Genomic DNA, 24,777 nt, shown 5'->3' with positions numbered 1-24,777 from the left:
ATTCCGGAGTTGGGTGACTTGGTGATTGTTACACTTGTGCGTCGGAGAGCATAATTATGAAGATGGTCGATGACGATGGTCCCGTTCGTTACCATTAACATCTGGTGCTAGATAGTGATTGTTACTAAGGAAAATATAATACCCGCATAGCCCGCAACGCAAACCCAAAAACACGCAATTGGATTTCCAAATCTCCATTCCTAAAAGGAGAGAAACCTGGCCCTGTATTGAGCTATTAAACTAGCTTGTTAATGATGTAGCGCATGGGATCGGGGTCTGCCATACCCCATTCATGCTCCACCATTGCAAACGAGTCCGCAAATAGTTCCGCAATGGAGTATTTCACTCTGTGCGTGCTCCGCGTGCTAACTTGCGCACTTACTCACTCACTTACTGGTAGTGCGAGTGACACTTTCGATGGTGCGTGTTCATGCATTATCCTGTTAAACTGAACAAATCTTTCTTCTCAAACTATATAATTCAATAATACCCATGAATTTTTAAATATGGCCAAAAGGTGTAGGGGAACTAAACTAAAATATGTACACCTATCTAACGTTTCTGCTTACTGTTTTACTTTACTTTTCTTTTTTGTAATGTATTATATGTCCTAGTCCAACGAAAAACATAAGAAAAGCCTACCTGATCTCCACTATACAGATTAATCTAGTGTGGAGACCACAATCAATCAAATACTTGGTTTTTGGTTAATAAAGATTTTATTTATTTAAAGGAGTAGGATTTGATTAGTTTGTACAATGAACTTTAAAGAACATATTTTACAATTTTTACAATAACGTATGCCTACCTAATACCTATTGGCTTGTTATCAGTTTAGTGTACTGATACTCGATGTTATGTGAAGATATGATATCGCTGGCACAGTGAAGTGTAAGGGCAATCGGTACGGCAATCACTATTTTGAAATAGTAATTTTGACGGCCTCATGGCCTCAGTGGTATGCGCGGTGGATTTATAAGATGGAGGTTCTGGGTTTGATCCCCGGCTGGGTCGACTGAGGTTTTCTTAATTAGTCCAGGTCTGGCTGGAGACAGGCTTCGGCCGTGGCTGTAATAATTTCTTCCACGTAGACATGTAAATTGTGGATCCAATTTCCTGATGCGTCGTTTCAATACAGTTTCACCATGGCTTATTCATGGGGTGGAATAAATCATCTTTACATATGCCACATTATAAAGTTAAAAATCCGGCTAAAGAACGTCGACTATGAGTAGGTATACAAAATGAGTTTCTGAAAGTAATTTTAACTTTATTAATTACGATTTAACTCAGAGATTATTCAATTAATTTTAAAAATTCTTTCACCATTAAGGTACATCTAATAACATTTTATCCCCGTATTCATACGGGAACGGGAACTACGCGGGTGAAACCACGGGGCGTCATAGATCGCGCGCGGCGGACGCCTGTTGCTACGTGTGGCATGAATGATATCTTATCACGTTACATAACAGACGAGCTGTTCGTCGCTGCGTCTCCTCGCGTCAGTGTTTGTGTCAATGTCGTACGAATGGAAGGAGCTTGCGATATCCTTTGGAGACCTCTGGCGCAGTTGCTAATTTCTGTAGTTTACAGAGTCTGGGTTTCATTCTCAATTTGCGATTTTATGTTTTCTAATTTGTCTGGTGTGATTACCGTGGATAGGTATATAGTACACTACCAGCTAAGGTGTTGCTAAGCGATTGCATTCCCTTCTCTAACGACTTATTAGGAACCTGTATTTAAGAAGGAATGTTTCATTTTGTACAATTTGTATGCAGTGCTTACCGTGGTTAAGATCCTGTATGAAAGTATATTAGCAGATGTGAATGTAAAAGCTAATGCACTGTATATGTGTAATAAATAGGTATATAAAATTTCGTAAACAAATTTCAAATATAATATGGCCATCTATAATTAGATATGTTTATATTCCACAAAAATCCGGTTTGTTTTAAAACTGATATCTATTTTTATTCTTAGTACAATACAAGTATATTTTATTAGTAGATATTAGCATTTTATCATGTTTCTTGACCTAGTCAATTGAGAACCATTACAAATAGACGAATTTTATTTTATAATAATTATTATGTATGGTTATATAAAAGTGATAAATAAATAGAGAATGCGCTATTTGCTTGGAATCTGTTCTTTGCCCTTTTTTTCAATTTTCATTATTATTCAAATAACAAAAAAGAAAATGGAACGTTTTGATTTGCATTTTAATAGAATGGATATAGAATACAGCTATAATTTGTATAATATGAAAAGAACGATAGGTTTTTTAAATAATTATGTATTAAAAAATACATAATTGATTGATTTACTTTAATCGTGTATCGGGCAATTTCCTTGATATTATTATATAATATTATGCCGCGAAATATGTGGCACGCTTCTACACTTTACTATAATCCGAGCGCCATTACCGCTCGCCCTTGCACTGGCAGAAGGCCGCGGCCCGTTGTCACTTGTCGTGTAAAGTGTCGTGTAGTTATGAGCGGCGCGGTGGGCGGCCGGAAGCGCATCCTCCTTAGCGCTCTACCTGCATCCGCCGGCAGTCTGACCGCTCCCAATTCTGTTAGGGAGACGCGGCCAATTGACCGACGCTTCCGACGGTCGGTCGGCGTTCATCCAATCGTCGGTGTTCATCCGGTTGTTTTTCAGTTCAGAGAGCGCGACAGGTGGCGGTGGGTGTCATTAGCTAAGTGGCAGTTAAGTAGTTGTAAATGAAGCGCTTTGGAAGACTACTTCGGGGTAAAGGTACGTCTGCGGTTGTGTTCACGTGCTTCTACGTTTGTTTTACAAGTTTATTTCGGTTGTTTGTTTAGGCGTGCTTCGATGTTTATCATTACAGGCTTGTTATTCCAAACATAACTGTTTGTTTTTATAATAGAAAATGCATAACAATATGTTCGTCCTAATGCACTAGGTTAGTAACAGAATAAACGTGACACCGGTTTAACATAGACGTGACACTGTCCACAGAGTTAAGCTAAACTCAAATAGGAACATTTTATTTATTACATAAATGCTTGTTAGGTAATGAATATTTTCTTGCATCGTCAACACATTTGGAATAATTATTAATTTTAATTTCGCATTGTTAGCTGTAAAATAATAACAGTTTGACTGACTTACATACTCGTATCAATGTATCGGCTCATTTATTTCGATGATTATGCAAGATTTTTTGAAATTAAAATATTCTATGATTTCCATATCTTTTAACACTGATGACATGACGAGAGTTCGCTACTCTATATCTACGAGTATACTACTATTATAAAGAGATAAAGTTGTGTAATGTAGGAGATAATCTCTGGATCAACTGGACCGATTTAGTAAATGCTTTTACCAATAGTAAGCCACTTTTAACTAGGGTAGATAGATAGTAGCTGTATGTACAATGTATGATACCAAATGGAAAATTCGTTCTCCAATACAGGTTCATACTTCAACTCCAATCCGTCTTCAGGGTAGGCAAGGCATTTTCGCAACTATGAAGTCACACCACTGACTACGAGCACTGTCGAATAGAAATGTCAATCATACTTCACTTTAGAGCACGTATCGATGGCTTGTCCCAATAACCGTAAAGTGCATGAAATGAAAGTGCGTTTCCTTTGGTGCGTCATCATCACGCCACCACATTGTCCTGCTGCCACAGTACACGTGCCAACGATAAAATGTCCCGTACAGGTGGACACATCGTATGTATTTCCATTGTCGGTGCGAAAAGAGCCGTTAGATATTATCGCTCCAGTGCACAATGACTTACCATTTGCACGAGTTTTGTTTAATTTTGTTTCATCAATATCTATGTATAATTATAATTATAATAAATCTGTCAAGAGGTCAATTCTGTACATGAAATATATTTCTAAAATAACTGCGGGTGATTAATGATCGATACTGATGCTAAAAATGCACTACTCAACGGATTTTAACGAAACTTGGTACAATTATTCTTCATACTCCTGGGCAGGTTATACTATACTTTTCATCACGCTACGACCAATAGGAGCAGAGCAGTGAATGAAAATGTTGGGAAAATGGGACAAGTTACTCCATTTTTACAGCGATACTACTGTAAGGGTGGATTAAAGAGGTCTAAGGGCGGACGAAGTCGCGGGCGTTCGCTAGTTATTAATATAATTGTCCACTACAGGACATAGGCGTTTTCTTCAGTAGACGGGTATTTTTTTAACTTTGACCTATTATACTGCTCTAAAGCGTGGATTTACTCGTAGGAGCATACGTATAATGATGTAATAGTACTGACTTATCAACTCCGGCTTACTGCTGACAATTTCTTGGATAAAAATACATTATTAATTCTGATATCCTGGTGGGAAAACCTTGTTATCCGTAGAAACACACGTTAGCTACTGGCCTATTAAGGCAGAATTATAAATGTAGAGTTAGGTAGTTGCACAGATTCTATGTATTATTTGGTTTACAATTGTTTAATTAAAAAAAAAATCGATACTATTTCTAAAACTGTTTTGAGTTCCTGGAGATTTCATAAGTAAATATTGAGAGTTTTAAATATTGGATAGAAGCAGGCGTTACTTGGCGGAAGTTCATCAAGATTAGGTATATAATGATTTATTCATTTTGCTATCATCCGCGAAAAGCCGACGAACCCATGCGACAACGTCACCCAGGTCCGACAAAATACTCTCTACGTACGTTTCACCCCGAAACCGGAGCATCCTCAGGAGATGTTGACTCTACAACGTGCAATTGCGCTAATTACTTGCTATTTATTATGTCTAACGTGCAATTGCACGTTGTAGAGTCAAGTTGAGTTCGTCGGCTTTTCGCGGAACATAGCAAAATAAATAAATCATTATATAATTGAGAGTTTTATTCAAAACTATAAAGTGACCAATTTTATTGTAAGTAATAGATCATAATTGCTAGTTTGTTGAACGATGTCGAAATGGCGCCGCTCATCCATCACCCGGCTGCAGTGGTAGGTACTAGTACGTACGTGATATAACTGTTATCTGGAACATTTAATCGATGTGCTAACGGATTGCAAAACTATTCGATACTCTAGCTGTATACTTAAGCGCCTTACATAAAACTACTGGGAATGGCGATAAAATATATTCAATTAGTATCTAAACTACGTAGGTACTCATCAAGTTATATAATAAGTATAGATGATTGAACTTTTATTAGTTCGGCAAAGTTTCCTCTGCCCTTCCAAGGTGAAATTTCCAAAAGCCCTGTTTTTGAAAGTCTCTGATTCCAAAATGGAACTACTGTCTTAAATTTCAAAGTGCTAGCTTTTGATCTGCGTTGTCGTTTGCTATTTCTGGATTCGATAGAAACAATTTAAAAGAATATAGCCTCCATAGGAACAAGGAATTCCCCATGTAAGGCATGTCTTTCAAGAAAAATGCACCAACAAGATATGAGTTAATACCTACTCACCTACATAATGTTTGTTACAAACAAGTGACGTTATCTTCGTTAACATAAATGATATTATTATTCATATCCTATAGCCATAAGATTTACACTTTAAATGACGGCTTGCTTCGCGAACCGGTGTCGCATCCACTTAGTAGTTTATTATATTGCTAGTGAAGGCTTGCGACTTCGTTCACATGAACAATGATTTATTAGGTGACTAGCTGACGACGCGCGGTTTCACCCGCGTGGTACCCGTTCCCGTAGGAATACGGGGATAATGCCTATAGCCTACCTTGATAAATGGGCTATCTAAAACTGAAAATTTTTCAAATCGAACCAGTAGTTTCTGAGATTAGCGCGTTCAATTAAACAAACAAACAAACTCTTCAGCTTTATAATATTAGTATAGATCGGTCCAGAAAATCTAATAGGCTATAGGCTGATTTCACCATAATAAATGCCAGATAGTGTATTCACAAGTTTTGTCTTTGTCAATTGACGTAAACTAAGAAAAGTGACATTTATCAGGAAGAGATGAAACCGACCCTTCATCATCATTCAAGTTATCTATAACATTTTCATACTCGTAATTTACTATCGATTCGTACGCGTCGTATGTTGCTATTCTTTTGCTATTTAGTTTTATTTGCCAAAGTTATGAGTTGTGATGAAGATTGAAGAACAATAAAACACATAAATTATAATATTTGATCTATCCATAGAAATGAAATGTTATTGATGTATTTATACAGGAAGAAATTTTTTTAAGTACGGATATTTTTATATTTTGTACATAAACAAAATTTAATGAACACGTATTTTTTCTTTTTTTTTTTTAACTCAAAAATAACAAAGTTATCGTTAGCTAAAGTTATTTAAGTTTAAACAGAATTTGAGGGTCACCCTATCGCTGTACTAGGTAATAGGCAACTACAAAATCAGCTGGTAGGTAGGTTAGCGAGCGCCCGCGCCGAGGGCCGTTGACCTTTGTGCGTTTATTTTATTTTTGTTTGATACCTATTATTTTTATAATAATTAAAGGTCGTCACTTTTGAGCTGAGTACCGATATTCCTTTCATACTTTATTGAGCTTAGGACCATCAATAATGCCTGAAGTGCATGCGTAATAATAATAATAAAAACTATGAACTTTCGATTGAAATAATGAAATACAAATGATGATTATTATTACGCAAACTTTTGCATTAAAGGCGTATTTAAAAATTTGTAATCAGCATATTTACATTCATCAATGATATCTACTTACTAAGTTTGTTTTTGTTAATTTGAATATTTTAAACACTGTATTTTAACAATTGTTCGAAATGAAGTCCATTCCTTTCAAGGCACAACCGAGCACGTTTTAATAAAATTTTCATTTAGTTTATTTATAACACTTGTTCCTCACATTAGGCACTGCGGGATTCAGGATTCCTTGGGCTCGTGGCCTAGGAACACTCACTCGTACATTGTGCAAGCTGCACGAAGGCGTTCATTGCTGAGCAAATACACTCGCCCTATTTCGTAATAGTCGCGATTTGTCGGCAAATTGTCTGTCACTGGTCGCCCATCGGCAATTCGGTAGGCGTCCTCAGGGATTTTTCGATCCCCTCACCTCTGCCACCCCCGTCAGTCGAAGCCGAAGCGATATGCCTACGGCCGGTATTTCTTTGTCGGCGTCTTACAAAGTGCCGCCAGCATTTGCGCAGTTTGTTTGGTAATGTGTCCATTATTTTGTTATTTCTGAGACATAAATTGATAAAAAAAAATTACATAAAATGTATCGAACTGTTTGTAGATTTATGTTCTATTAATGATACAGAACCACGAAAAAAAATATCGGTACTAAAGTCCGAATCACCCTGTATGATACTAGTCGTCCTGTGAAACGGTACAGAGTATACGACAACAATAGTGTTGACATTGACCTCAGTGCTACTGGCAGGTCTCCCGCCGAAGGTTGCAGCCATAGTTTCACCGAGACGTGCCTCGCTCTCGTACTTACATCCCTTTAGATGGGTTAACGATCGACTGAGCTTTCGTTTATTTTTTTCAATTCCCTACAGTTAAAAATATTCATGTGACTAATGTCCATTGTCTTTACAAATTATTCATGTATGAAACTGTTGCTTGTTAAAGATTGAAATGTAAATGTAAACACAACAACAACAATAAAATCTTAAGTTATCTTTAACGCTATCCTAATCAATTACCAACCAAATTGTTTAAATCTATAATGGTACGACGAATACTGGCTGCATTTCTGCACAGCCTGGCTGATACTTTGCGCAAAAAAGGTTTCGCTGAAATATTTCGGAAAAATATATCTGCAATTTTTTTTAATTGACATAAATGCAGAAATTACGTTTTTAACCGATTTCAAAAAAGGATCGATTCATCTCGTATGTATTTTTTTTAATGTTTGTTACCTCATAACTTCGTCATTTATTAACCAATTTTGAAAATTGTTTTTTTTTTCAAAGAGTATACTTCCAGATTGATTCCATTTTAATTTTCATGAAAATCGGTTTAGTAGTTTTATGTTAAAATCAAAATAACTGAAATATTTCTTTGAAATCGGTTTAATTTTTATTTTAATAAGATTATTGTTCCTACATGTTCGTAATATCAGTACGGTGAACGTAACATTACTATGTCCAACAATAATTTTACGTTCACTGTACTGCCGGCTGCCGAGCTAGTTAAAAATACATATTATAATGAACGTTTCCACTCAAGCCCTTTAGCGCGGTGAGTCAGCGATTCGTTAATCACATTCTTTGGACCGTTTCACAAACCTTTTCTACGAACGTTCGCTGCTGAGACTTTTCGTGTTGATAAAAAATATCATTATCAGATCGTTTGCTAAATTGACACGTTCCCACTACGGAAATGTGGAATTTAAGGTCACAGCACACTTAACTCCGATAGGAATCGGTACGATATCGACTCGGTGCGTTCAGGCTGAACGCGTACTTTGTATGAAACTTCTACCTGTATCTGAAGTAAACGCTTCATCTCGGCGCAAGCCTACATATCTTTATCAAGTATGTGACTATGATAGCCATCTCGTGTATACATGAACTGCGACACAAACGTGCGTTATATTTCACATCTGGGCATTGGTTGAACTGGACGCTTGGCCGACAACCTGCGGTCGACGAGCCATAAGCGCGACGTCGCCTAGCCATACCATGAGGTTTAAATTATATCTATGTTTGTAGGTTTAAATTATAACTATCTGTAACTTTTCTTTCGCTGATGTTGTAGCTGTACTTTAACGTTTGATGTATGCCATTCCAGGGGGCGCGTTCGAGGGCGTAGAGGACCAAGTGTCGCCGTTCGGCTACGGGCGCGGCGAGGGCGTGGACGCGGGCCACGGCGACCCCGAGTGGATCTGCAGCAAGGAGAAGCCGCAGTACGACTCGCTGTTCCGCTCGCTCAACCCCATCGACGGCAAGGTCACCGGCGCCGGTACGCTCACACTCACACCACACCCCACCGTACACATGAGCGACGCCATCCGCGCTCTGCTCGCCACCGCGCAGAACTGTTCGCAGCTCACCGAGCTCTGCTTGCATTTCAGTACAGACGAACAACGCTTCGATAGGGTCTCGGACGTGTTGGCCGTCGCCGCGCAAAACTGCAGCAGCATTACTCAGTTTCTGCTCAACGAGTCTGCCAATGTACATTTAGACAGGGACGTGTCTCGATCGGTCTCCATCCACAGCTTGCACGAAACTGTCAGCCTAGCGGAAACTTCTGAAGACCGTCGTACCAGTACTCCTCGAGAGTCTTTTAATAAGCAAGCTCATGCAACGCCGTCGTCTAACTTTCGTGATGAGAGTGCAGAAACATCGCGAATTTTTAGGATCTTCGGTCCTATAATATTCTCCGTAAAGTTCATTTTCCTCCTGCTTCTGAATATGTTCACTATAGCTATAGTATCGCAAGTGCTGTTCATCAGCCTCGTGTACGTGTTCACTGGCGAGCGTCACATCGAGTTCTCCGTCCCGAAGAGTCCGGACACTTGGTACGACAGGGCCAGGGCGTTCACGTACGGCGCGGACAGGGAGCTGGTCAGGATTAGCTCCGTCTTTCAGTTGTTCTACCATCACAACCTTGTCAAGATACTCAAATATATCGCTTCGGAGTTACAAGTAGATCATTTGTGATATGTTTGTCAAAGTTTCGGTTCTCGGTGCTGGACGAGCAAGTCATATCACAGCAGTGCTCGTTGGTGTAGCCAATCGTCCTCCAAATAACTTTTTTGTGTTCAGCGACCGCCAACTTGCATTGGGGCAATTTGGTGCGTTTAAACTACTGTAAGAAGGAGGAGTTTATTTATATGTTAAGGTCTCAACGGCTCTATTAATCGATTCCGAATCTCACAGGTGATGCCCTTGAAATTTCCAGTTTTACGGTGACACAATCCGAGGTCTATCCACCTCGTACTCAATTTTGGCATAGCTTCTGTGCTTGTCCAATCTTTTAGATGATTCTGTTATGGAGTACACGAGAGGTCTACAGCATATACCTTAAAACAAGCAATGGTATACTGGATAATCGGTTATTGTTGTTCGTCTTTGCTACTTATATTTTGACTTTACGAATATTTCTCTTTAGCGTATGTACTTAGTTTATCTTATCAGTGTTTCTTCAGTAACGCGTATGATGTAATCACTAATACAGTTTATATAACAGGTAAATAGTTGAATGGACGAGTGTATTGAGGATAATAGTCACGTATGTTCGTGCATTTGAATTCCGGGTGGATTAGACGCTATTGTAGTTATTGTACGTAATGTAACTGTAGTATGTACCTACCCACATATTCATTTATGATACAAATGTATGTAGGTATATGATCTGAGTATCATTTTACATAATCGTGTAGTTTAATGTAGTTGCCGCAACTATTTCACTTAGAAAGTATGGAATCTGATATATCTAAATGGGGTTCAATATATTCATTTAGTTAGAAACGTATCTATATTTATTATTATACTTACAATGCGTACGTATTGTATATACTCTAGTTCAAAACCTTGTGCAAGCCAGTGCCATCAGCTATAATAGAGTAACACTGCGCAGGACATTCAAGGACCGCATCCTGGAATGTGTCCTGTGTCCGATAACTTGAGGCATAAGTGCGTCATCCTTCGGGACTACAGCAGTATCTGGGAATGAGAATGTAGTACTGCTTAGCGACTGAAATAAGCTTAGTTTTGATACTGTCAAAAGCTCTGTAGGCTATGAGATATTTCGTGAAGACCAATAGACATATTGTTGACCATTATCGGCAAATCGAAAATATTCGCTCTGTTTTTTGCCCCATCGCAATGAATGAGAGAGCAGTGTTTTAGATTAGCACATATTGGTCAACAATATGTCTTTTTCTCTTCTTTGAGGCAGACATTGTACATTAGTGATTTAGTCTATACTTCTCATCAAAAACATCGAAACAGTCCGTCTGAAAAGTACTTGTGGACTGTTTACGACAGTCGGTAATAGTATATTAAGTCGCGAAATAAGTAGGTTTTGCATCAACGACTACATTAAGTTTCCGACTCAGCTCAGCAACACAGCAACACAGCTTTGCTCAGTTTTACCAACTCTTCATCATCAGAATTATGTATTATAATGCTTTATGTTGCAATGATCATAATCAGATATTAATGATAATGACAGGGACTGACGGTTTAACGAGATCTCTTTGGTACGGGTGTAACACCACTAACTCAATTTGAGTATTCCTTAGAAGAAAGAAAGTGTAGAACTCTCACCCAACCGCCACCGTTTGCCCAACAGCCGCCAAAACGGAGATGGTGAAGTCCAAGCTGCCCAACTCCGTGCTGGGCAAGATCTGGAAGCTGTCGGACATCGACAAGGACGGCTTCCTGGACGAGGAGGAGTTCGCGCTGGCCATGCACCTCATCCGCGTCAAGATCGACGGCCACGACCTGCCGCCCGAGCTGCCGCCGCACCTCGTGCCGCCCTCCAAGCGCAACTAGCCCGCACACCGCAACCTACTACCTGGGGAAGTAGACCCTTCTACCGCCCCCTTAGGGCCACTCGTGGACTAGCGACCGCTACATACCTCCAACTATCTACAGGACTACTAGCGTCTTACTGCAAGGAGTACCTCGACTGACAGCTGCATGTCATGCAATTATAGTCTGGCAAGTTCGTTGATAACACTCATGATATGCGGGCGATGGGCGGAAAGACTGCGTCGGTGTGAAATCGTGCAGCATCGGGAGTTTTACGAACGAAGTTGCCAAGCTATGCCACTGCACACCTCAACCTGTCGCCATTCTAAGACAACTAGTGCTCAATGACGACCATTTCAAACCTCCAACAACTGAAGACGAGTACCGCGTCTGCAAGCTGTTCACCTCGACTGACGGCTGCACGTGACGGCCGTATACGCAACTAGTGCGTAAAAGCGACCATTGCACTACTAGCGAGCTGTGTTTGGAACACGGCGGGTGCAAAAGAGGATAAGTTGCTAACAAAGTACTGTGAGCTTTGTCCTGATATCCTAGGCGTTAACTCAGATGTACCACTTTACAACTACAATAAAGCGTGTTATACAAGACGACGAAAAAAAACGACCGACTGAACGCTTCTAATGTAACTTATTCTAATTATTATGATAATTTTGTCAAAAGTTTATTAGGATTTTCATCCATTAAACACAATGTGTGAAATTCATTTCTAGTTTCTGATCTACTATCAAATGGAACTCATTTTTCAATATTGAATAGAGGCCGATGGGATTCTTTATTAAATGAAGTAAATGATTACAGTAAAACGGATTCACGGAATAAGTTTGGTAATGAATATTTTCGAGTTTTGAGTTGTTCATTTTGAGTTTAGTTTGCACACGACGCTTGCTTTGTCCTGTGCGGTGGCGAGCAGCACTGTTCCGGGGCATCAGTGACCCAGCATGCGATTACGACATCTCCCGTCACGAGGGAGACTAATGTCGACCAATAGCGGCGAGGTCGAAAATAGATTGCAATTCCATTGCAACAACAGAGCGATTTTTCGATCGTTTTCGATTTCGTCGTTATTGTATTGGTCGAATATGTCACGAGATATCCCTAGTCCTACTGATTACTACTCGATGCATACAAATGTGTGATTCGATTACAACATCTTGTAAAACGATTAAAGTAAATCCTCTCTGTGCTGTTCCACAGATGTCTATGAAATTAATTGGTTCTGTGTAATTAATGGATATAATAAAAGCTATCTAACTACATATTTAATTGAATGGTCTATGGATGCGAAGACTTGTCTGTCGAGGAACTGTCAACCGAGGTTCGAACTGTATCTGTGAAAGTTATACCATTCTACAGAAGGTTAGGCTTTAACCACATAAGACCAATTTCATTCCAAAATTTTAAAAATAATAGAGTTGTACATACAAATAACACTTCAATTTGAACTAATTGTTTAGCCTTTAAACAATGCTTATGTTGGCACTGCAAGTGTGGTTAGACCTTATTTGTTGAACAAATCTAACTTTAGTTGTTCATTTGCAATACAAATTCATAATAAAATTGTGCAATAACCGTCGCTTCATGTAACACGAGCAGTGGCGTGCCCCGAACAATCATTACAAACTAGTATTGGAGAAACGATTTTACATTTTGTACAATTTATACGCAGCTATAGTGCCTGCCCCTGTTCAAAGTTCTGTGCACGCCACTGATGCCGAGCGAACCTAACGTTCGGCCCAAATTGTATTACAATACTAATTAATTATAAATTGTTCTTATGAATCGTTCAATAGAGTTATATTTTTGGTAATTGTAATGTTAAATTGTTGCTATGTTTCTAATGTTTAGCTTTACCGCCCCGCGCCGGGGGGACCACGGCTGTACTGACTCGTACTTTCACTGTAATACGAAACAATATATATATATAGTTCAAGTAGACAGAGGGCCTGTGATAGCTAGACATGCTTTATTCTAAGAAAGATGAAACTTTGTCAGCCCACACTTCTACCGAAGGTAAATGCGGTAGCAAACTAAAATTTGGACCTACGTAGCTTTTGACGGCCTCCGTAGCGTAGGCACGGTGGATTTACAAAACGGCGGTCCTGGGTTCGATCCCCGGCTGGACTGATTGAGATTTTCTTATTTGGTCCAGGTCTGGGTGGTGGGAGGTTCTGCATAAAGTGTGGTATATCAGGCCATCGCAGGCCACCTCTGTTAGACAGAGTGATACAGTTGTATAGCGACGAGCTCCCTGCGGTGCGGCTGCGAGTTAATTTATTGCTTAGGCGAGACTCGTTGGTGCTTCGGAAGTGTGAGCGAGCCCTGACGCGGCGACGCGACTTGTAAGTGACCTTAGCCATGTGGCACGTTGATTCTCTTTCTCCAAACGCTAACGCTTCCAAAACTAACAAAATGGAGGTATGGGAATGACAGATCAGTGTGCCTAGTGGGAGTTTTCAATATTTTCATACTGTTAACGTAAACGCGAATTTATATGGAATTTAAACAGTTGTGCCACTAGATGGCGCTGTTTCAATTCCTTAGAAATTCGGCTTAACGTTAACGCATCGTCACAGTATCGAACTGTCACTAGACCCTCCGACGGCAACTTGATCACGTGACCTGTCGATAGCAAGTGTCATTCCCATACATTTTTCTAGTTTTCGAAGCGTTAGCGATCGTAGAAAGAGAATCGACGTGCCACATGGCTACAGGCCCAAGGTTTGATAATAAGCGTAGCCGACCAGTCGCCATTTTAATATATTTTTTTAAATGTAATTAAAGTGGTATCATTGTTAGGTTGATCCTACTTGATAGTTCTAAACTTATCATGGTTGTCGTCATATTTGTTGATGTGTCTAAATGTGACTCGGCACCTTATTTACACAATGCTTCAATGGTGTCTGGGAATGGGAGCAAAGATATAATTGTCGTCGCATTATATGTTGTGGTCCTAGGTAAAAATCAATATTTTTATTATAATTTAATACATGAATGACTTCAGTATGTATATTAGCGCGTCAGGGCTCGAGACGTATTTTATAAAACAATACTTATTATTACTCGTCACTAAAATATATTTTATAAGTATATTTTGTTTAAATTTAATTATAATTATTTTCATATCAATCTATTTTAGTTTAGATAAATTACGCTATGTGTGTATTCACGGACATTTTTCATTTTTCTAACCAACATGTATGTTGTTCCTATTAGATGATTTTACATTAAATTAACAGAATGTTGTATTTACTGCAGGATGGAAAAAGCTTATTTATTTAGTGCTCTATATTTTATTTTTTATCTTCATTTTGTGTTGTTTGTGATACGTTTCAATACAGAACTGTATCTTCTGTAGGTTATAATTTACTATTAGCTAATTTTTTGTAATTCAAGTTTTAAATACCAATATTAATATTGTAAACAAAGTTCTTTAGTAATGATGTCATCCCAAGATATTGTATTACATATGAAGGTCAGATCACTGGTCGGCAATATAATTTTCAATACTATCCCTAAGTACTTAGTTGCTTGTCTCTATGTAAACGGCTGGTGTATGAAAACTTTTGATATTTAATTCAGTTGGTCATCGACTACAGTAGGTACAGTTGTTATCATCAAAGACGTGTCGCTATTTACAGTCCTTTTCATGAAAGAAGTCCCCCAGATGCGGCGCTAATGTCATTTGGTAATGGCCGTCTTAATGTGATTTGTGTAAGACGCTGTCAAATTTAGTTCAGCTTTTAGCCGCGCGACTTCTTTCATGAAAAAGACTACATCAATTATTTGTAGCTGACATCTCAACAAATAATGTGCTGTGTGTTTGTGTGAATAATAGATGCAATTTTAGTCACTTTTCAGCTTAAACAGAGAAATAAATAAACGATTGGTTTGCTGTTGTAAATCAAAATATATTTCGATGGTCTCAACACAACACCGAAGCATTATTTCACTTTATGCTTGTGTTGAGCTAATTGCAACTAATTGTAGTGTAGTTTCTGCAGCTCACAATACTTTATAATTGATTTATTTTTTTGGTGAAGATACGATGTATGTTTTTCATCTGTCTAATTACTTCTCTGTCTATTCAGTGTGTTACACTTTATTTTAATAGACACACACAGACACACAGTGTGTTATTGTATTGAGGATGAGGTACAAATAATGTAAATATTAGAATACGACTTTGGTGATAACCTGTGAAGTCTGCTTATTTTGTCTATTTTAGAGCATTTATTAAAGGCAACAAAGTGCCTTGCTCCGAGTTGTAAGCTTTTCTATATCGAGAACATTGCCTTCATTCACTTACTTACCTTTAACTTATAATTAGGATACAAGAGATGCAATCTGTGACGTCTGAAACTATAGATATAATTTATTATATTATGTATCTTCAAAACCTTTTCAATCTAAACTTTTTTTTTATAAAATTGACCAAGTTAATATCTCTTTACTAAGTCCGCGTGTACCTACTTCAGTTTTTCACAAATTCCGCGGGCTTTTATCGGGATATTGTGTAGACACGTTTTAGGAAATTTAATAACACGTGTCTTAAACGGTGAAGGAAAAACATTGTGAGGAAACCTGAATACCTGAGAATCTTCATAATTCTCTACGTGTGTGAAGTCTGCCAATCCGCATTGGGCCAGCGTGGTGGACTATTGGCCCTCTCATTCTGAGAGCAGACTCGTGCTCAACAGTGAGCCGAATATGGGTTGTTAATGATGATGTGTTAATCCAGGGTATAATGTATTTCCATTCCACCATCAAATCCAATCAGTAGTTGTTGAGTGAAAGATATAAACATCCATACATACCTTCGCGTTTTTAATATTAGTGGGATATAGTATGACGTCACAAGACTGCTTGCACGAGTTGCATTATGTATGTCAGGGAATAACCGGGCGCTTTATCTTGTATTTGGATATTTGGATATACGTACAGTGTGGGCGCACCCGACGCTCTGTGGGAGGTATATTTGTAAATATGGAGATTTTGATGTGATTTCAAATGTTTTGGAATGTATTTTACGGCGTCGCATTGAGCAGCGCGTGCCTTCAGCGCTGCGCTTGCGTCGTGTGTCGCACCGTGCGCTGCGCGTGCTGCGTGCGTCGTGCGTTGCTGAATGCGACGCGCAATGTTTTTACATTTGCTACTGTGTGTACATAAATAAATAAATAATTATATGTAAATGTATTTATCAAATTATACACAGAGTGTAATAAATAGTTAAGAAAAAAGCCGATTGTGTTTTAATACGAGTATGACATTTTCTTTTTTCTTGGTTTAAAAAACTTTTACGTATGGAATTAATTCTACTTTAATAGTTTCAATTGTACCTACGATTTAAGCAGTTGTCTAAATAATTAACCTATATTCAAATGTTTCTACAAAGCCTGGAGCTTAAACTTTAGATCCATCAGTCGTCACACTGTTTTCAATGTGGGATGGCTTGGGGCGATAAGGTTAGGCTCTGTAGCAATCGCTATCTCCTTAATAATGACAATGGAAAGAACTGGTTCAAAGTGCTCTCCAAGGCATGGGGAGAGTAATTTGGTAAGATCCTAGTAGCTTTGATGTATGGCTGCATCTACTTATCTCAGCAGGCTATACACATGCGCATTTTGGCGTGTTACAACTTCAGAGCGGACTAGAAGTTTGAAACAGCTAATAGGGATTTTATAAAAGAGTACCTACAAGAAAACAAAATAACTATTTTAATGTAATTTATTACTTATTAATTCCAATATATTTGTTTTATATTATCAGTTAAAAGGAATAACACTTCGTTTACCCTTGAATTTAAAATGCTTTGATATATTTTATTCTTATATATTGCATCTAGACAGTCCCTGTTAATCCTTATTTATTTTTACAATTTCTCCTACCAGTCGCCTCATCAGACTATAACATATAAAAAATACAGAACTAAATAAAACTGTACTTATAAAACCAACACTGGTACATAATTTCCCATTTCCGAGACAGACTGAACTTTCCCTGCATCAGTCAATTGCCCTACAACACAAGGTGTCAGTGAAGAATAAAATTTTAACAGTACAATATTAAGTATAATACAATTAATGTACCTAGTATAAAATATAAAAAAAACTACAGAACAATGAATACTACAGAAGGTAAGCTGTTCACGTGGGCCCACACTGGGCACTGCTACACTGACCTAACTCATGCACGTCCGGGGATTCGCACACCATTGTCTGGTAGGATTTGTAACTCATACTTGATATGTGGCGTACAATACCAGTGGCGTAGCTGTTGTAGTATCAACCGTGTCAATGATACGGGCCCCCCGGACTACAGGGGCCCCTTGCGTGTGAAAGCAAATCAAATCAAAATTCATTTATTTCAAGTAGGCTCAATTTACAAGCACGTCAGTTGACTATTTGTAAAGATTCTACCACCGGTTCGGAAGGCAGGTCCTGCTGAGAAGATACCGGCAAGAAACTCAACAGTTGCTCTTTTGAAAAAGTCATACAGTATTATTATTTACAATTGATAACAATTACTGTTTACATTTATTATAGTTTTACTTCCTGTGTGAAGGTGGAAGCTGATCCAACGGCCTCCAAGCACCTTTATCGTTAAGGAACTCATCAATAGTGTAGTAACCTTGACAAAAATTAGTAACAAGTAATTTACAATATTAATAACTTATTCTGGTGGTGCTTCCTAAAAAAAACCTGAAAAATCTGCAGAAATGACCAAAGTAAAAAAAAACAATACTTTGTGGGGTTGTTGTATGTAGATTTTCAGGATTTGTCCCTGGGCCACTCATGCTACGCCACTGGTCTGAACATAATATAAAAAAAGTTTTTGCAGCATTAACTTTGTGTGAACGTGTGAAAATATCAAACTTATAAAGTAAAAATATACTAAAAATCATTAGAAGCAGAAAGACATTACTTCGAGCACTAGCGAAGGACTGTTATACAAGATTGTGAATAGTAACTTTCCAAGAAATAAAAATAAAATTACAACTTGTCCTTACATTTCATTTTCAAAAATTGTAGCAAAGAAGTCAGTTATGTAAAACTCATGTAATTACTTTCATCAGTGTGAGGTTGAGGATTTTCACCTGTTTCATTGTACTGTACGAAGTGTTCACAGTTTGTGACAGAAAATATTCCTTCAATAGTTTTCATTGTTTGGAGTTTAAAGTAAAAGTAGATTTTGATTTGACGTCAGCAACATAGATGTTCACACTCAGTGCTGCGGCGGCGGCTGCGAGCCGGGCGCGCCGGGCGGCGGCTGCGAGCCGGGCGCGCCCCCCGCGCCGGGCGGGCGCATCTGGCGCCGCAGCTGCTCCACCAGGTCGGGGTTGGCGGACTGCATGTGCTGCGCCAGCGCCTGCCCCGCCTCCAGCAGCGCGTTGATGCCGCCCGGCGCTGCGCCGCCGCCCGGCGCCGGCGCGGAGCTGGTCATGAGCCCGGAGATCAGGTTCTGCATGTTGGGGTCCGACAGCATCTCCGTGGCCATGCTGAGCAGCGCGGGGTTCTGCAGCAAGCCGCCGAGGTCGAGCCGCTGCTCGGCGCCGGGCGCGGACAGGCGCTCCTCGGCCAGGCGCAGGTTCTGTCGGTAGGACTCGTTGTCGGGCTCCAGCTGCGCGGCGCGGGCGAAGGCGGCGCGCGCCTCGGCGTGTCGGTCCAGCGCCGTGAGCGCGATGCCGAGGCGCCCGTGCGCCTTGCCGTAGTTGGGCTGCAGCGCCAGAGCCGCGGTGCAGTCCGCCACGGCCGCCTCGTGCGTGCCCAGCTGCAATACAACACAATTGTATAAATAATCATAATAGGCTGGAATCATTATCGAGAAGGTGTGGTTTGATGGGACTGGACTATTCTTGTACTCCTAATAAAGTCTTTTCTGACTAATTGGAGGTGAAACAGGAATATTGATCATATTTTTAAAATATTTCCATATCTTAAATACCGAAAAAAAGCCAAACAGTGGTTTTACTACTGGTTTCTGAAAAAGCTCCCTGATGTTACTGACCATTATTTTCAAATTACCAGAAAAATCCTAAAAAGTAACAAATATTAGAGTAATATTCAAAAAAAGCTTAAAATAGGAATAATCCAAGAACAACAACAATGTTATGTGGCTCTAAACTGAAGGAATGCTTCTGCTAGCCTGATGTCAACTGCTTCATTGGCCTTTGTGACTTGGATCACAAGGTTTTTAGGTTTAAGTCCTATGCTTCTCTTTTTTCAAGAAATTTTTAGTAGTAGCCTTTTGGTAAGCTGGTAGCGTTACATCTTATGACTTGTAAAGCAACTTGTGTTAAAAAATGTTTTCATAGTGACAGTTCCACAATCAAAACATAATCAACAAAAACCCACCCTATTGATGGCTTTGAACTGCAAATCCCTTCTCCTATATTGAGGAAGTAAGGTCTGCTCCATCACTGGGTCAGGAAAAAAATTCTGTTAATGGTGACAAAAGTGTCTGTGTCAAAAGTGCTTGTAAACTGAGCCTACTTGAAATAAATGAATTTTGAATTTTTGAATTTTTGACAGACATTCACAAACAATGTTTAGAAATAATTACTATCAGTATTATTCAATGCAACTGAACAGACATTAATTTTATGAATATAAATACCTAGCTAACTCTAATAGTCAAAATGGTTTGTTTTTACTTAAATTCTTTACCTATAGTCTAAAGGAGAGATAGCATCAATTATGTTAAAAGATGACCACAACTCAACTTGCTTTAGCAAGCATTAGTGGTGTGAGGGGTTGCCTCGTAAGGAGGGCCGAGGTCTCCTGCTCGGGCCCTACATCATCACTGAGGCCGTTGTCGTCAGGCATGTCACAACATACCGGGAATACAATCACTCACCTTGAAGTGCGCGGCGGCGCGGTTGCAGAAGAAGACCGAGTTGCGCGGGTCCAGCTCAATGGCGCGCGTGTACTTGGCGAGCGCCTCGCGGTGGCGCTCCGCCTTCATTAGCTCGTTGCCCTCGTTCTTGAGCCGCTCGGCCTCCTCGCGCTGCGCCGGCGCCGGCCCCCCGCGCGCCTGCCGCAGCAGCTGCAGCAGGTCCACGCCGCGCGCCAGCTCCTCAGGCGTCAGCTCGAACGCCGTCTCGATGCACTGCACGCCGACTTCCACGCTCTCCCTGGAGTCCACGCTTAGCGATTCACCCTCCAACTGCTGTTTCAAGAAGTTAACTATACTCGCCGCCACTATCTTTATCTCGGACATTTTTCCGGCCTACGTGGTTGAACAAAATGGAAAATTTAATTAAATATAAAATACTCATCAACCGATAACTTTGGTACGGTTCGGATTTCGCTAAATTGCTTGTCACACAATGACAACTGACAATGACAAGTGACATAACTTTTCTTCCATAGACTATTATAGTAAAAAAAAAAATATAATAATGCACAGAGGAATCAGCAGAATTTGTTTGTCTTTGAGTGGGATGGTCTTGTTTATTAAAAAATATTGAGGGTATATTGAGGGCATTATCATCGAATCTTAAATCTATGTACAATATAATATCATTGGTTAACCAGATTATTCACATGCGTAAGCGATTGCGTTCCGGTACGATGCCGTGTAAATACTAAAAACCGTCAGAGGTACCAAGGAGGTGCTTATTGGGTTGGGTTGGGTAGACTTAACTAAATCTCAATATATAATGTATCATCTTCATCTACAAAGACCTTATACTTATAAGTATAAGGTCTTTGATCATCTATGACTAAACTTGTACATCTACTAAAACCACCAAAACATTGTATCACAGATTAATAGATACTACGTATGACTGCATCTTAGACCATTAATAACTGGACGCGGTTCGCACCCAAATTCACCAACAAAAAAGTCTGTTATTAATGGTCTAAGGACTGCATTGTCACATAATCTAGAATTTTGGACATTGTGTCAGCAAAAATTGGTCTATGATGACGATATCCCTCCACCATTTTATTCTTTGCCCTCCGCCCTTTATCCACAGTCTGCGAGCAAAACTTTATATAGTTTTGGGCGGTAAATCCGAAATTGTTCGTACTCGACTAAAACACTAAAGTAGTCCGAACTAGGCCTGAGTTCTTGGCTTACGATGGCTAAAAATGTGGTTTTCAAATAAAACGATAATTATCGATAACGATGTTTAATTTTAAGACCTTACATCCTTATCCAATTATATTAACTGAAAGTTAAAGCCATTATTGGTTTTTATTTAGTGTAGCGAGGAAGAACTGACTCCCCTAGATTATTTGAAATATTGTTTGGTGCTCCCTGATGTGCTCCAGCCGGCTCAGCACTTGAGTCCCGACCGCGGCACTCACAAGCTGCGCTACGCGTCGCGGGAGCTAGGCGTCGCGAGCATCGCGCAAGCGATGATGCCACCCGTCGCGGGTATCGCGCCCGCGGCGGTGCTACGCGTCGCGAGCGTCGCGCCAGTGGTGGTGCGCCGGCGGCGTGGTGTGCAGCAGACAGGGCCAGTCGCGCAGCCGCGGCGCGCGCAGGTAGGCGTCGCGAGCCAGCGCGCGCGCGCCGCCGTCCGCCGCGCCCGCCAGCGCGCCGCCCACCCACGCCACCGCGTTCAGCGGCGCCGGCGGCGAGTGGAACTTGAACTCTTCGACGCGCACGCGCTCGTCGTACGGGGCGAGGGTGGCCAAGTAGCGCAGTTCCTGCGCGAGGCGCGCCCGCAGCCCCGGCATGGCGGCGCCTCCGCCGCACACCAGGATGTTCTCCGCCAGCGCTCGGCGCGCATCGATGGGGCTCTGCACGATGCACTGCAGCACGAGGTCGGGCAGCGAAGCCATCTCGTTGTCGCGCGCGAACAGCGGCTCCGCGGACAGCTCGCGCGCCGCGCCGCTCACCGTCAGCGTGCGGTCGGCGCGCGAGTACTGCGCGCCGGCGGCGGGCGCCGCGCCGCCGGCCAGCGCCAGCGCGCGCGCTCGGCCGGGCACGAAGCAGGCGCGCACGGCGATGTCCTCCAGCACGTGCGCGGGCAGAGCGAGCGGCGCGCCGTGCTCGGCGTCGAGGCGCGCGGCCAGCTCGCGGGCGACGGCGCGCGCACCCAGCGGCGCGCTCTGCATGGCGCGCAGCACGGGGCAGCCGTGCACCACGGCCACCACCTCCGCCTCCAGCGCGCCCAGCGACACCACCAGCGCCACCGGCGCGCCCAGCGTCAGCGCGCACAGGCGCGGGCTGTCGGCCCACATCACGCCCGACACCTGGCCACGAGCAAGCGTGTACACTCATACACAATATGTACATCATATACTGTGATATAGGAGTTGTCTTTAACAGTAAAAATATCAATCGGGAATAGCAGTTTGAATAAGTCCATATTTTGATTATAAAATTCACTTGAGTTTTAAAAAACTGTTACAAGAATGCAACAGTTTCATAGTCTGCTATTTCTAATCTGCTCCCAGCTCAAAAGGTCAGTCAGTTTAGTTGTTACTTTTTGTTAATTTAAATAGTTACTATCTATAGTAAGTAATCCTCAATTGATCAATTAGAAAGGGGCCCAACACATGAAAGGTATGTTTAACATTATCTAATAAAATACAATGAGAGATTACATACCTCATAGTGCAGGAAGAGCACCTTGGCGAGGGTCTCCCGGAACAGCGTGGGTGTGAACAGAGACTCCACCACCACCACCTTGCGCTCCTTGGGGTTCACCAGCACGTGGCTGCAACAAGCCTCTCAGCTACACATTCACAATTTATATGATACAGACACCATGTGTTTTTTGTGTACTTTTTAGTAAAATTGTAACAAATAAACAAACATAAAATCAAGTTTACCTCCATATAATATTACTTTTTACCATTATTGTCATCCTATTATAACTGTCCACTACAGGGCCAGGCCCTGCCGTTTGGAGATAGATAAATAATTGATGCTCAGGTCCAACCACACTGCTCCTGTGTAGGTTGACAGGTGGAGGGCGTAGTAACAGGTAAGCAGTAAGCTAACTCTCATTGCATAGCTCTTATTGTAGCAGCTCCACAATGTTACTGTGCTGTGGTATTACTGCAGCTATGTACACAGAATTGCACTGCCAGTGTCCTCACCGGAAGTACAGCAGATGCAGCATGTGCACCAGGTTGTCGTACAGCTCCTCCACGTTATCATAGTCGTACACTCTCTTGTAGCGGCGCTCCTTGGCGCACCAGTACTGGGAGCGGATGATGCAGCGCGGAGCCGCCTCGCCCGTGAATCCAAACCTGGAGAACAACCATAGTTGCTACTAGTGGACGTGAGTGAAATTTCATAATTGAAAAATTCCATACATATTCAAGAAACCATATATTTTTCCAGAATAAAAAGTAACCACTTCAAACTTTCAATTTAAGTATCATTTAAATAACTATAAGCACCATAAACAGATATTTTGAAGTCACAGACACTTAAGTTTTATTTATATACATTCATTCATATCAATTATTGCAAGAACTAATACAAAGCTGTGCACAAAGGACAATTCGCTTTTCTATGCATATTTTCCAAGCCACCAAGAAAACACTATGTGAGTCATCTTTGTTTTACTTATTTGGGTTTTATGTGTTTGGTTGGTTTCATGTACAAGTTACATGTAAGTAATACATTGCTACTACTCAGACTCACTTGGTGTAATCCGTGCCCAGGTCCAGCACTACGGCTTGTTTCTCCTGAATGAGAGCAATTCCTTCGTAAAGTGCCATCTTTTACTTTTATTTGCTCTACATAGCGTTTTTCCAATAAATTTTGAAGGGGACAATGTTTCTTAAATAAAATATAGATGTTATTAATACTGTAAATTTGATATGAAAATAAAAATGAAACTTGCTTTTATTTAGATATTTAAAAATTTTAAAATACTGAGTCTTGAGTATGAATTTTACTACTCATAAAAATTCAATTTTCAAATCAAAATCTAAAATAGTCATTGACACTCAAGTTGTCAAAGTTGATTTGACATTGACTTGACTGTCAGTGTCACCATCATGTCATTGGCAAATGTACATACAGGCTAAAAATATCTTTTTGCTTTTACTTTGTGCTTCAAATGAGTAATGGCCTTAATTAATGACATCCTTTTTGACTCTTTTACTATTTTTTTTTATTTTGGTCTAAGCCTAGGCTTCATTGTCTACCAATGTATGGTAGACAATGAAGCCTAGGCTGTGCCTAGCCTGTGGTTTTTATCATGTTTAAATCGTTTAAAACTAAGGTTTAATTACGGTTTAAATAATAATGTCTCTATATGGTACCTACCTATCTGCCTCATTGGTCCCGTGGTTAGCTGGAAAATGATGTTCAGGGTTCGAATCCTAGGTCAGGGTAAAAAAAATACGTAAGATTT

The 24,777-nt window shown here is 40.6% G+C and overlaps 3 protein-coding genes across 4 annotated transcripts in view; 1 reads left to right on the top strand and 2 right to left on the bottom strand.

The window, feature by feature from the left end:
• LOC112043844 (EH domain-containing protein 1) overlaps positions 1–17,570 on the top strand; it is a 43,897-nt gene extending 26,327 nt beyond the window's left edge. For both annotated transcript variants that reach the window (XM_024079463.2, XM_024079464.2), the window contains 2 exons: positions 8,737–8,907; positions 11,245–17,570. In XM_024079463.2, the coding sequence (XP_023935231.1) occupies positions 8,737–8,907; positions 11,245–11,447 (374 nt within the window). In that variant the 3' untranslated portion in view covers positions 11,448–17,570. The remainder of the gene's footprint in view (positions 1–8,736; positions 8,908–11,244) is intronic.
• On the bottom strand, positions 17,156–20,787 carry LOC112043846 (small glutamine-rich tetratricopeptide repeat-containing protein alpha-like). The gene is made up of 2 exons (XM_024079467.2): positions 20,301–20,787; positions 17,156–19,214 (listed from the first exon to the last, which is right to left on the bottom strand). The coding sequence occupies exons 1-2, from the start codon at positions 20,661–20,663 to the stop codon at positions 18,669–18,671; spliced, it is 909 nt and encodes a 302-aa protein (XP_023935235.2). The 5' UTR covers positions 20,664–20,787; the 3' UTR covers positions 17,156–18,668.
• A 779-nt stretch (positions 20,788–21,566) lies between these two features.
• Positions 21,567–24,384, bottom strand: LOC112043845 (actin-related protein 10). Its single transcript, XM_024079465.2, has 4 exons — positions 24,060–24,384; positions 23,507–23,659; positions 23,013–23,121; positions 21,567–22,654 (listed from the first exon to the last, which is right to left on the bottom strand). The coding sequence occupies exons 1-4, from the start codon at positions 24,134–24,136 to the stop codon at positions 21,851–21,853; spliced, it is 1,143 nt and encodes a 380-aa protein (XP_023935233.1). The 5' UTR covers positions 24,137–24,384; the 3' UTR covers positions 21,567–21,850.
• Positions 24,385–24,777: the final 393 nt, after the last annotated feature.

Source organism: Bicyclus anynana, chromosome 22 (assembly GCF_947172395.1).
Source record: "Bicyclus anynana chromosome 22, ilBicAnyn1.1, whole genome shotgun sequence".
Lineage (NCBI taxonomy): Eukaryota > Metazoa > Arthropoda > Insecta > Lepidoptera > Nymphalidae > Bicyclus > Bicyclus anynana.
The sequence above is the reverse complement of the archived record's forward strand: the minus strand, read 5'-3'. Positions and strand labels throughout refer to the sequence as shown.